This window comes from Oryctolagus cuniculus, chromosome 3 (assembly GCF_051225735.1).
Source record: "Oryctolagus cuniculus isolate XC-2025 breed Fujian yellow rabbit chromosome 3, ASM5122573v1, whole genome shotgun sequence".
Lineage (NCBI taxonomy): Eukaryota > Metazoa > Chordata > Mammalia > Lagomorpha > Leporidae > Oryctolagus > Oryctolagus cuniculus.
Genome location: NC_142869.1, coordinates 131286687 through 131299115, shown reverse-complemented (window position 1 = coordinate 131299115; position 12429 = coordinate 131286687). Strand labels below are relative to the sequence as shown.

Below are 12429 nucleotides of genomic sequence, written 5' to 3'. Positions count from 1 at the left end.
TCTCCAGCACTGAGTGTTAAGGCGGCCGCGAGGCAGTGCCCTCGGCTCTTCCCCAGGTCAGCAAAGGCAACTTCTGTTTTCTAGCAAAGGTTAATAGACACCTCCGCCATCCCCAGCCCCCCAACCAGTAAAATAGATGAGTGAGGAGCAGGAAAACACCCACCATCAGCTTCAACTCCACGCCAGCGGAGCAACTGGCAAAGGCTCCCCTTACACTGAGTAGAAGCAAAAGCTGGAAACCTTTCCCGAAGGTGGGTCCAGTACAAACTATTGTCTTGCTGAGCAGTCCCAATCCAGAACAGAAGCTAGTGTAAAAATCGGGAATGACTGTTTATAATCAATAGTCATTTCTGTGGATTCCAAAGTCCCAGCTCTGGGCGAAGTTGGGGGGGGGGGGTGCGGGGAGGTGGAGAAAAAATCCCCTGTGATTACGACTGGAAAGGCTGTCCAGATTTGTTAAATTGCAGTAAAACGCATTTAGAACATAAGCAGATACCTTACACTTGATCTAAATCACCAGATCTGTCCCCAAGAAAAACAAGTGCGCCAGCCAGCAGGACAGGGCATTATAGGAAATAAAGATTGTTAGTGAGATCCCTAATGCTCTCTGTGTTTCTCTGGTAGACCTTCTGGGAGGTTATAATTGCATTTGGCCGCTGCAGGCTTGTCAGAGAGCCTGTCTTAATAGTCTCAACCCTAAAAGGAGTTAACTGTCAAAGGGCGACTGGGCTGAAAAGAAACGACAAAAACGGGAACTGTAATCCGCCTGCAAAGGGAGGAGGGAGGGAAAGGGAGATTCCTGTATTCATCAGTCAACATTAATGTCCTTTGTTGTTCACCTTTGCACAGCACAGCCAGCGCTACCCTGCTCCTCTTCCTCCCAGCGCCCGAGTCGGGCAGTCCCTCCCCCAGAGCGGCTCCCCGGCCCGAAGCCCCAGCTTTCCCATCCCCTCCTCATTATCACTCCACCGCCGTCCTCCACCCCCACCCCGGCAGCCAGGGCGCCCAGAAGTAACAGGCACCGCTGACAGACCCGCTCCCTCCTCCCACCCGACCCGGGAGCGCCGCGGCGCCCAGGGTGAAATTCACCAGCCCCGGCCCCAGCCCCGCAACGCGCACGGCCAGCAGACCCGGGATGGGAGCGAGCCACGAGGCTCCACCCGGGCTCCGGCAGACGGGGCGGCTCTCGGGGGAGCTGGGGCACATTCCGCACTCGGGCCCGGGATGTGGAAGCCAGTCGGCGGGGAGACACCTCGCGCCTCCGCGCCGCTCTGGGGGTGCTGTCGCCGCGCCACCGTTGCCGCCTCCCTCTCCACCCGGGGGGACTCGCTGCAGCCTACGGCCATCTCCCGGGGAGAAGGGGAAGGGAGGAGAGGGGTGCCTCTCGCCTCCTCTCCCAACTTGACACGCTCGCGCCCGTTGCCACTCCAAACTCCGAGACACAGCCCCGCGCTCCGGGAGCCGGTGCGGGGCGCGCCGAGCGGGCGGCGGGGGCGAGAGCCCGGCGCGCGCCCCCTCTCCCCGGGTCGGCTCGACAGTGCCCCGGACCCGCCTCCCGTGACCAGGATTCGGCATTTCCAGGCGGGCCGAATGAGAGGGGCGCGGGGCCGAGGACAAGAAATGCGCACCCGCTCTAGCCAGGGCGGAATAAAAGTTCGCCCCGCGGAGACTCACCCACGCCGTATTTCTCGTGCTCCGTAGGTATCCACATGGCTACCGGGGGCTCCGGGGTCTTCAGGCTTTGTAATCCCCGCGCCCCTTCTCCCGATCACAACAATGCACAGCTCCTGAGGAGCGGCTGCAGCGCCGGAGCCCCGCGGCTCCGAGCGGGCTGTGGACGCTGGGCAGGTTCTGCGCTGGAGGCTCCCGAAGCCGGCGTTGACACCGCGCCGCACAGGCTGCGCCGCCCGCCGCTCTCCCGGCAGCGGCTGCTCACAGTCCTCCAACGCGCTCCCGGGGACCCGGCGGCGCAGTCATTGTTCTGATTCACTGAACTAAGCGAACACGCCGGGGCACTCTCCGGCGAACCCCCGCCCGTCAGCGCCTCGTCCGGCCCTCCCTGCCCAGGGCCCTCGCGGCACGCTGGGAATTGTAGTTCCTGTCCCGGAAAGAGGCGTGGTGGCAGCGGCTAGGGGGCGGAGACCAGGCTTCCGATCGTCACGTCCTATTGGCCTAGGCGGGGAGGAAACAGCCTGTCGACGGGGAGTTCTCCTCCAGTCGCGTTTCTATTGGTGGCGGCCTAGGCCCGCCCCGCCCCGCGGCCCTCCCCTTTCCTTTCAGCCGGGCAATGGCTGCACCAAAGGCCTGGGGGGCTGCTGCCGGACTAGAGGAAGACTGTGGTGGGACCCGCGGTGGAGTTGGGAGTGGTGGTAATGCAGGTGCGTACGGTGCCCCTGAGATGCAGGTGACTTCTTCCTTTCTCCACGACCCGACTTGCGGCTGATTAAGGTCAGATTCTGGGAACCCTTCAGCTCTGAGGCCACCTGGGCGCGAGAGGTCCACGGGCGGGGTCCAGTGGCGTGGGGTGGGGCCGGGGGCGGCTTCTTGGTAGGGGCTCTCCCGGGAGGGCGGAGAAAATAGGGTGGAAGACCCTTGCCTGCAGCCGGGGAAGCTCGCTGGGCATTTGTCTTCAGCTTTGGGAGCTCCTGGCTTTGCGCTCGTTGCTGAGTGGGTGTGGGTCGGGTCGAGTTCCGCGTGTGTGATTAGAAGGCTGGGATTAGCAGCTCTTTTTCTTCGCCAGTACGCTGCCCTCGCCTCTGCTTGGCCTGGCCACAGAGACGTGTTTGGTTTGGTGGGCGGATTTCCAGCGGCAGATCGACCCGGTGGCTGTCTAGAGCCGCTTCTGAAGGCAAAGTACGCGCGCGGCTCAGCCTCCGGGTCTCTGGCGCTGGGGGAAAGAGACAGAAAATACAACTGGAGAGAGAAAGGGGTGGTTGGCACTCGTGGCTTCGGAGAAGGGTTGTGAACATCATTCCAGCTGCTGTGGCTCCGCCTGACTTTGACCTTGCCCTCTGATGTGCTGTAGGGGTCAAAACACAAACTTCCGAAACGGCAAGTATGTGGTCTTTAGGGCGGGCCGCTCCATTGCTTGTCCTAACCCCGTCCCGCTGTTTGACTTAGTACCGCAAGTTATCTTTTCTCTGGTGGACAGCAGATCTGGGACTTGAATCCGGTTCTCGGTACAGTCCTCCTGGAGGGTTTGGGGTTGGCTGGTTTTGGTTTCTCTTTGTTTTCACGGTTAAACTGGCATTAATCCTAAACCTGCAGCCTCAGCAGCACAGAGATGAGGTGTTTTCTTTCACTTCCCCCATCAGTGGAACTCAACTATACCTCTACCAAATTCCCGAGTTAAATACTGAGTTATGCTCACTTCCCAACTGGTTTGTTTTGGGGCTGGCCATGTATTCTACTCTTGTCTGATGGTAACAGACTGTTAAGATTTTGCAGATTCTTTAAGATAGAAAGATGAAAATTTTGGTGAATTTATCTCACAGATTAACTCATTAAAAAAAACCGAAAACCGGATATTCCCTTTAAAAATGTAGAACATTTAAAAATCATTAGTTACCTTAAAGTTATAATAGTTTTCATTATAAACATTTCACACCATTTAGAAATATATAAAATAAAAAAAATTTTTTTAAAAAAAGATTCCCTACCTCGCAGTCCAACTTCCAAACTAATAAATGGAGTTTTGTGAGTATTCTGATTTTGTTTTAATAAAGAGATAATACTGTGTAAACTCAAAGATGTACAAGCCTCATATTTCTCTCAATAATCTATTATAGATAATCTTCTATAAACAGTGCATTTGATTGTTCATATTTTAAGGACTGTACACATCATATTCCCTAATATGGATGTGCCATCCTCCAACCATTCCTCTACTATATGGCCTTAGCTTTTCCATAATGTTGTTATAAACAACTCTATATACAATAAACATATATCCTTGACTACTGATTGTGTTACTTGAGAAATCACAGAGTCCAAGTTTATGCACTTTTAAAATTTTGATAGATGACAAATTTTCCTGGGTGTTTAGCTCATATTCCCACCAGCAATGAGGAACTCATTAATCTAGGACCAATGTTTAAATGATTATTGAATTAAATAATTGATAGGTTCCAGTTTGTTTTCAACAACAGTATTGTGGTAGTGAATTCACACTATTTGTAACATTAAAAAAAAAAAATTCCTCTCCCTGGCTTAGAGCTGCCCAGTATTCTCATTGATGGGTAACTGTCAATGGGAGAGTTTTATTGGTTATCATTCTTAGAAAGTTGACATTAAACATTTTCCTTAATGATCTATGTATCATTTTGTGACTTTATCCAGATTCCTTTAAACCCAGCAAAGTATGATACAAAATTTAGGTGGAAATAACTACATTAAAAGTCTATCCATACTTTAAGGTGTCAATATGCATTGTTTAATTTATTGGGACAGAGGGAACTGGAGAGTCTTCTTTGAGAAATCCTTGCAGTTCTACAAATTCTGTGCTAGAATGAGTCACTGGGTGGTGTGCAAGCAGGTGCAATACGTTCACTGGGATCTCTGCGTGGTCACACTTCCTACAGCTCCATCCCTCCCCAGGACGATGCTGAGTAGCTGGATGTCAGATCAGCTGCTTTCCATACACATGAACAGTAGCTAGGAATTTTTATTGTCCCCTAAATTCGAAACAGATAATAAACAGATTCAACATCTCTCACACTTGGACAAGTGTTCCTGGGTTTTGTTCAATTGTTTTTAGCTAAAGTTTGTAAAATAATGTATCTGTAGTTTATTAATTGATAATACCTTTAGAAGGATTTTATGAATGAGGTGATTGCTTCTGATAACGTAAACCTGTTCATGCATATTGTAATATTTTGACAAAGTCACTTTTTTTTTTCCTCCAGATGCAGGAACAATAGGTGATGATCATTATAATATTTAGACTTACAATGTTTGTCCTCTGGAGACCTTATTATCCCTTTTGTTATGTCTCTAGAAGACTTGGAGGATGTCACAGGTGGTTTCAACTCCTCATTCTTGTTATTCCCATTTGAATAAATGACACAAAGTCTAAGCTAGAAACCCAGGAAGCATCCTTGTTTTCTATCCTGCCCTCAGGTCCTGAATTTGATCAGTTACCCAGTCCTGTCTTTCTGTGACTGAAATATTCCTTCATTCACAAAGCCACTGTTTTAATTCTCTTTCTAACCCTCACCATCACTGCTAAATTACCTGCCTATGTCCCCCACCCCACAGTCGTACGCATAAGGACCAAAACCTTGCTTTGTTTCAGTTTGCCTGATTCTGTTCTTGGCACATTGACAATGTTTAATAAATGTTTTATCAGAAAGGAATTCTAGTTGAGATGACTGAAAAAACCTTGTCAATTCTTCGACTCCTGACTCTTGATTTTATTTCCTTTAAAAAAAAAAAAAGATTTATTTGTTTACTTGAAAGGCAGCACTAGAAATACAGAGGAGAGATCTTCCATCTGCTGATTCACTCACCAAATAGCCACAAGAGTCCTAGGCTGGACCAGGCAGAAGCCAGGAGCCAGGAGCCTTTCCTGGTCTCCCATGTGAGTGGCAGGGGCCCAACCTCTTGGGCCATCTTTTGCTTCTTTCCTAAGCACAGTAGCTGGGAGCTTGGTGAATTAACCTGCTGTGCCAAAATGCTGGCCCTGATTTTACCTCTGCTAATGTAAATTCTAGAACAAATGTATTCATTTGGCATCTTTCCTGTAACACTACTGAATGAAGGCCAAATTCTCTATTTGGTATTTCCAGCTTCATCCTGAGGTACCCTGTTTCCTTCCCTGTGCCTCTATTACCCACATACCATACCAGACTAGTTATTTGTTGGCAACTTGTCTTCCCCAATGGAATGTGAATTTCTTGAGGGCAAAAATTATCTTATTTTACTTTGTACATTCAGTTGTTTATTAGAGCTACATGTAGAAAACATCCTATAGTAGTTCAGTGCTTAGAATCTGAAACTGATTCAAAGTATTTAGAAGATATTTTAAGCAAAAGAATTGAAATGGGAGGATATTTAAATTTTAATGCTTGTGAAAAATATGCACACAACTTCAGATGGTATTTTACCAGAAGTAATAATAATTAGTGTTTTGGCATAATTTTTGCCTTTTTTTTAAGTGAAGTGTTAATGGTGTTTGTAGGATTAATTTCTTTTAAAGAATACTTCAGATCTAGCCTTTATAACCTTGAACCCATAACTGAGTGATCTACCACAAGGATCTTGAAACATGCCTTCTGTTATCAGGGGGACTGTTATCCAGTTTCCCATTCCTATAACCTAGCATTAAGTCCAGTCTCAAATATTTGACATAGCAGTAGGAAAAAGACTAGAGCCTATTTAAAAAACAAACAAACAAACAAACAAACAAAAAACTGTATTTCAATTTAACATTTATTTGCTTGACATGGGCTTATTGTATTACTGCCACATTTATGAAAATTATGTATACAATACCTACCTTGGAGAGTTATTGTGGTTATTTCATTGAGTTATATATTTCTGAAGGCCCAGCACATTTCTTGTTAGGAAAGTTACCCCTCAGTAAATATTAGTTCCTTTGGTTATAAAGAGACATCTAATTGGAATATAAAACTGCTTGCTCTCTGCTACTTTGTTCATTTAAGAAGCCATCTAAATTGTGGTGTAACCCAGGGGAAGCTTTGGAATGTGTTGACAATAACTGCCTTTGCTGCCAGTTCTCTCCTGGAATTTGGGGGTTGTCAAGAGTGTTTGTTGGTGCTGGGTACTAGTATTGCAACTATGTGCTCTGAAAGCCTTTTGTATTCTGTATCCTTTCTCACCCCTACCCAGCACTGCCTTTTATGCCAGCTCCCCATCCTCCCACAACCACTGACACTCTGAGTCCTTAAGAGGTTCAGGCGGCCTTGCATATTGGGATGACCTTGCAAGGTGTAGGTTAGAGGATGCCATAGAAGAAAAAGGATTGTTGAAACCTAGCCTTTTAAGTCTTGTTTTATGTAAAACACACACACACACACACACACACACAGGACTCAGCTTATAGGATATTAACAGTGGAGCTCCTATAAAAGGAGCTTTATTAGTAGTGATGCTGATGATAGCTAACATTCGTGGAATACACACTGTGTCAAGTACTATTTCAAATGCTTTCACCAATCTTGTCTCCTTTCAAGCTCCCATCACCCCATTTTGTCCCCTTTTTATTTACAATTGAGGAAACTGATGCAAAGAGAAGCTTGTACAAGGTCACAGTAACTGAAAGAGGACTTCTGTCCTATGCACAATTAAAACAATGTTTTCTCATGTTAATTAAATTCCACTGGATAAAGTCTGAAGCAGACCTTTCTAACATAAATATGTTCTAAAGCTAATGTTACTATAGAAAGGCAATATGATATATACATTATAAACTTAAATCATAGATAATAGTGGGAAGATTTTTGAAGTCAGGCCTACATAGCATCAGGTCCTGGTTACTTGCCAGTCACAAGTAGTTTCTCTTCTGTAAACAGGGCAGTATCATGTCTGTCTTGCTGAGATGGTGATATAAAAAAGGAGCCTGATCTTCTATAAATGATGATATTCTTTGACATAGACCCTCCATTCATGCCGAAGATTAGTGCTGCCCCTGGCAGCATTCATTCATAGACTTCCATCTTGAAAGACTGTGGAGATGATGTGCATAACAAACTTCTCAACATAAATCTCAGCTGTGCAGAAAAAGGCAGTGTATATAGACTGCCATCTCCAGTGATTGAAACTTTTTTGTTTGTTTCAACCTATTTACAGAATATAAATCTCTTCAAAAATACATTCCTTCATTTAATCAATGCTAAAAAGCCTTATTAAACAAACAAAACCTAAACATCATCACTTAAACAGAAATACAGATCATTAAAAGTGTATGAATATAAAATGTAAGCAGTCACATGAAGGAAGCTGTTTTTAAGTATCTTCAGTGACAACCCCATTTTAACCATTGAACAAATTGTACTTAAATTAGCAGTAGTAAAAATGTAAAAATTCAAATCTAAACATGAAAATATGGAAAAACAACAAAAAAAGAACAGGACGTATCTTCATTATCAAACTGCTTAACAAATTCCCAGACACTCATGCTTTCTGAGGCATATCAAAACACCTACATCAAAGGTTGCATTCATTTGAGAAGTATCAATACGTGTTCAGTGCTGAGACTATTTGTAGAACTTATAGTATATACAAAGTAGCATTACACAACTGTGGTTCTCCTTTGTGAAACACAGATTTAAGCTTTATGCTACAATTTGCCAATTTAACATTATAGCTAATGCAGTGACAGTTCCTCATTTCATATTTTTTCTTCTGAAACTAAATAAGCAAGTTATCATTAGAGCCCATGGAAGAATGCGATGTCTTCTTCCATATACAAGTAAATTTTAAAATCCAAATGCTTTGTATCATGGAAACTTTACCTAACTATACAATAGGCTCCCAATACAGTACAGTCATAAAGTTTCTTCTTTGTAGATTCCATTAATTTATAATTATTTTAGTACAAATAAATGCAGGACACTAACCCAGATTATTGGGCAACAAAAATGTCAGTGTGCCACTACCTGTATGTAAGTACGAGCACACCACAACCGCAGCCATAGGAAGTAAATGCCCTCACATGTCCTCCACTGCTTCCAGGGTTCCTTTCCATGTCACAGGAGCCAGTTTAAGAGATACCGTTGGGTTTCAATCTATCTCTGAAAGTTCCTTTATTAGGCCAGTGCTGCGGCTCACTTGGCTAATCCTCCACCTGCGGCACCGGCATCCTGGGTTCTAGTCCCGGTTGGGGCACTGGATTCTGTCATGGTTGCTCCTCTTCCAGTCCAGCTCTCTGCTGTGGCCCGGGAGTGCAGTGGAGGATGGCCCAAGAGCATGGGCCCTGCACCCGCATAGGAGACCAAGAGGAAGTACCTGGCTCCTGGCTTCAGATCGGCGCAGCATGCTGGCTGTTGTGGCCATTTGTGGGGGTGAACCAACGGAAAAGGAAGACCTTTCTCTCTGTCTGTCTCTCTCTCTAACTTTGCCTGTCAAAAAAAAAAAAAATCTCCTTTATTAAAAAATTTGAAATTTAACCAATGGAACATCTGCAGTCTCAGTAAGCTAGTTGTTTATTCCTTACTCTTCACTAACTAGTTCAAATGTAATATATAATGTTTTAAATTTTTATAGACACCTTATTAAAATGATTAAAGGTTTCTAAAATACCATTAGCGGGTAAAATACTAACTGAAAAAAAAGACACTAAGAGTATTTTTGAGACAATTTCCTCCTAACTAGAAAAGCTATGGGATTCATAATGAACACAGATATAATGACACTGTAACTCTGCTGTTTTACAACATGAATAATAAGAGTAAATGCATGAAGCCCAGAAAAGAAGAGCAGGATATCAGGAGAAAAATCTAGTAGACACTTGAATGTTGGATGCCTCAAACACAAAAGGGTTCCCAGTACTTATAAGCGCTATCATTATTTTCTTTCTTTAAGTAGTTCAAATTTTTATTTCATTTCTAATTTTATCCAGAAATAAAACCTAATTCATTTAATTCATTACATAATTTCAGTTTTCAAGTATTTAAGTAATGCAAACCCAAGTATTTTCTTTTGTGACAACACACTTACAAACTAAGCTTCAAGGAAAGGGAAAAATTCATTTAAAAGCTGATATACTCTTCTGCCCAGAGACATAAGAACTAAGACTTAACACTGTAATCTCACAAATGGTATGTAATAAGGAAACAAAAAAAAGATGGTCCAATGTAATTAATGTCTTCTTTTTAAAAAGATTCAAAAATAGATTGCATTAATATGTAGCTAGATTCCCAGTAACAGGATATTCTGAAATCTAAGGAAATGTAGAAGAAAAACCAAAGTAAGTTCAATTTCCCAGCCGTTTTTCCATAAATGTTCCTATTTTTTACTTTGCATTTCCTTTATATCTTTACTGGGAGATTTTCTGCCTTCACCTTCTTTCCTAGTGATGTTTATGTGTGTAGCACATTCTTAAGCATCTTTTATAAGGTTGGACAAGTGGGGGCAAATTCTTTGAGTTTCTGTTCATTATGGAAGGTCTTTTTTTTTTACCTTCATTCATAAATGAGAGCTTTGCAGGGTACAGTATTCTTGGTTGACAGGTTTTTTTCTCTTAAGACTTGTACTATATCTTGCCACTCTCTTCTAGCCTGTAGGGTTTCTGATGAGAAGACAGTTGTGAGTCTAATTGGATATCCTCTGAGAGTAATCTGGCATTTCTCTTGTGCACATTTTAGACTCTTAGGTTTTACCGTGGAGAATTTGACTACAGTGTGGCCTGGTGAAGATCTTTTCTGATCATGTCTATTAGGAGTTCTGTATGCTTCCTGTACTTGGACATCTCTTTCTGTATCCAAATTAGGGAAACTTTCTGTAATTATTCCACTAAAAAGACCTAATCTATTCTGTCTTTCCACACCTTCAGGAACTCCTAAGACCTGTATGTAGGGTCATTTGATAGTGTCCTGTAAATCTCCAACAGTGTTTTTTAGTTTTCTAATTTCTTTTTTTTTTTTTTAAGATTTTATTTATCTATTTACTTGAAAGTCAGAGTTACACAGACAGAGGAGAGGCAGAAAGAGAGAGAGGTCTTCCATCTGCTGGTTCACTCCCCAATTGGCTGCAACGGCCAGAGCTGCACCAATCTGAAGCCAGGAGCCAGGAGCTCCTTCCAGGTCTCCCATGCAGGTGCAGGGGCCCAAGGACTTGGGCCATCTTCCACTGCTTTCCCATGCCATAGCAGAGAGCTGGATGGGAAGTGGAGTAGCCAGGTCTCGAACTGGCCCCCAAATGGGATTCTGGCACTTCAGGCCAGGGCATCAACCTGCTGCACCACAGCACCGGCCCCAGTTTTCTGATTTCTTCTTCTTTGTTTTTTATTGGTCTGACTGTAAAATTTTCAGAGATTTGTCTTCTAATTCAGATATTCTTTATTCTGCCTCATCAATTCTGTTGTTAATGCTTTCCACTGCATTTTTTATTTCTTCTACTGAAGTCTTCATTTCCAATATTTCCTTTTGATTTCTCTTTAAAATCACAATTTCTTGGGGAAAATGTTCATTCATGTCATGTGGATTTCTTTAATTCATAGATTTGCTTCTGATTCCTTCTAAGTAATCCTATGATCAATTTTTTGAATTTTGTTTCTGGTACTTCTTCAATCTCTTCATTTTCGCATTCTAGTATTGAAGTGTTGTTGTGTTCCTTTGGAGGCATGATGTTATCTTTCTTATTCTTATTTCTTGAATTGCTGCATTTATTTTTGGGCATTTGTGGAGATACTTGTTGGTTTTGTTTCCCCCTGTGATGGCTTTTATCTTTTGACTATGCATCTGTAGATTAGTGGAGTGTCTGCTCTTTCAGTGAATACCCTGAAGTGTGTGCTGAGTGTGACCAGCTAACTCTGTTCAGTGATCCAGGGTGTGGGGAGTGTTCAAGGTGATACCCAAATTTGGTGTGGTGAATCTTTTTTTTTTTTTTTTAATCAGAAAGAAGGATTAATCTGCTCTGTTGGGTAGTCTCACACTCACCCCTTCTCCTCCCAGTGCCTGGTGTTAGCCTCAGTGGGTATAATACGCATTCACAGTGCCACAAGAACCACCCAAAGGATCCATGCGGTCCTCAGTGTGAGCACAGATCCCATGGTAATGACCCTCACCAGGGTGCCCCCAGCATGTATGTGAAGCCAGCCACAGTGAATACCCAAAGACCCAGCCACACCCTGCACCCTCCAACACAGCCACAGCATTTTCACAGTCCCAGCACACAAGGCTCCCACACTCATAAGCACCCATCCCCTGTTAAGTTCTCCCAGCTGGTTGCTGGGTATGTGGACATGAACTGTCCACAATGGCAAAGTGGTGCCTTCCCTCTCTCACCTAGTTACTGACACCAGTGCTGGGTGGTCGGGGAGAGAGAAATGTGTCCCCTTTTTTCCCTCTAGGTTGGAGGGTATACTTCCCCCACAGGGCTCCAAGTCATACTCATGCTAGCCTCTTCCCACAACTCTGTGGCTTGGGCCACTGCAGTCTGGTGACTCCTCACTCTCCAGAGCTGGTGCTCAGGCTCTTGGCTGCTGGGGTCCTGAGTTGTGTGTGCCCATACCCTCCTTGTAGGGAGTTGTATGGAGTTTCCTCTGCCATTTTCTCCCTAACTCTTCCCTGAGATTGCACTCTCTCCATGTTCTTTTTTTTTTTTTAAGACTTTTTTTTTTTTTTTTTTTTTGACAGGCAGAGTGGACAGTGAGAGAGAGAGAGACAGAGCAAAGGTCTTCCTTTCCTGGTGTTAGCCTCAGTGGGTATAATACGCATTCACAGTGCCACAAGAACCACCCAAAGGATC

General features: G+C 44.1%; 2 protein-coding genes across 14 annotated transcripts in view; one reads left to right on the top strand and one right to left on the bottom strand.

Annotated features, from left to right (window-relative positions):
- DOCK4 (dedicator of cytokinesis 4) overlaps nucleotides 1–2067 on the bottom strand; it is a 521894-nt gene extending 519827 nt beyond the window's left edge. For all 5 annotated transcript variants that reach the window (XM_017342765.4, XM_008258382.5, XM_008258384.5 and 2 more), the window contains exon 1: nucleotides 1675–2067. In XM_017342765.4, the coding sequence (XP_017198254.1) occupies nucleotides 1675–1711 (37 nt within the window). In that variant the 5' untranslated portion in view covers nucleotides 1712–2067. The remainder of the gene's footprint in view (nucleotides 1–1674) is intronic.
- Nucleotides 2068–2272: 205 nt separating this feature from the next.
- ZNF277 (zinc finger protein 277) overlaps nucleotides 2273–12429 on the top strand; it is a 148930-nt gene continuing 138773 nt past the window's right edge. For 5 of the 9 annotated variants that reach the window (XM_089329394.1, XM_089329396.1, XM_008258389.5 and 2 more), the window contains exon 1: nucleotides 2273–2378. Coding sequence is in view for 1 of the 9 variants with exons in the window: in XM_008258387.5 (XP_008256609.3) it covers nucleotides 2288–2378 (91 nt within the window). In the remaining 8 variants the exon portion in view is untranslated. Of the gene's footprint in view, nucleotides 2449–12429 lie in introns of all 9 variants that reach the window. The other 4 variants (XM_089329397.1, XM_070071109.2, XM_089329395.1 and 1 more) reach the window with 1 other exon arrangement.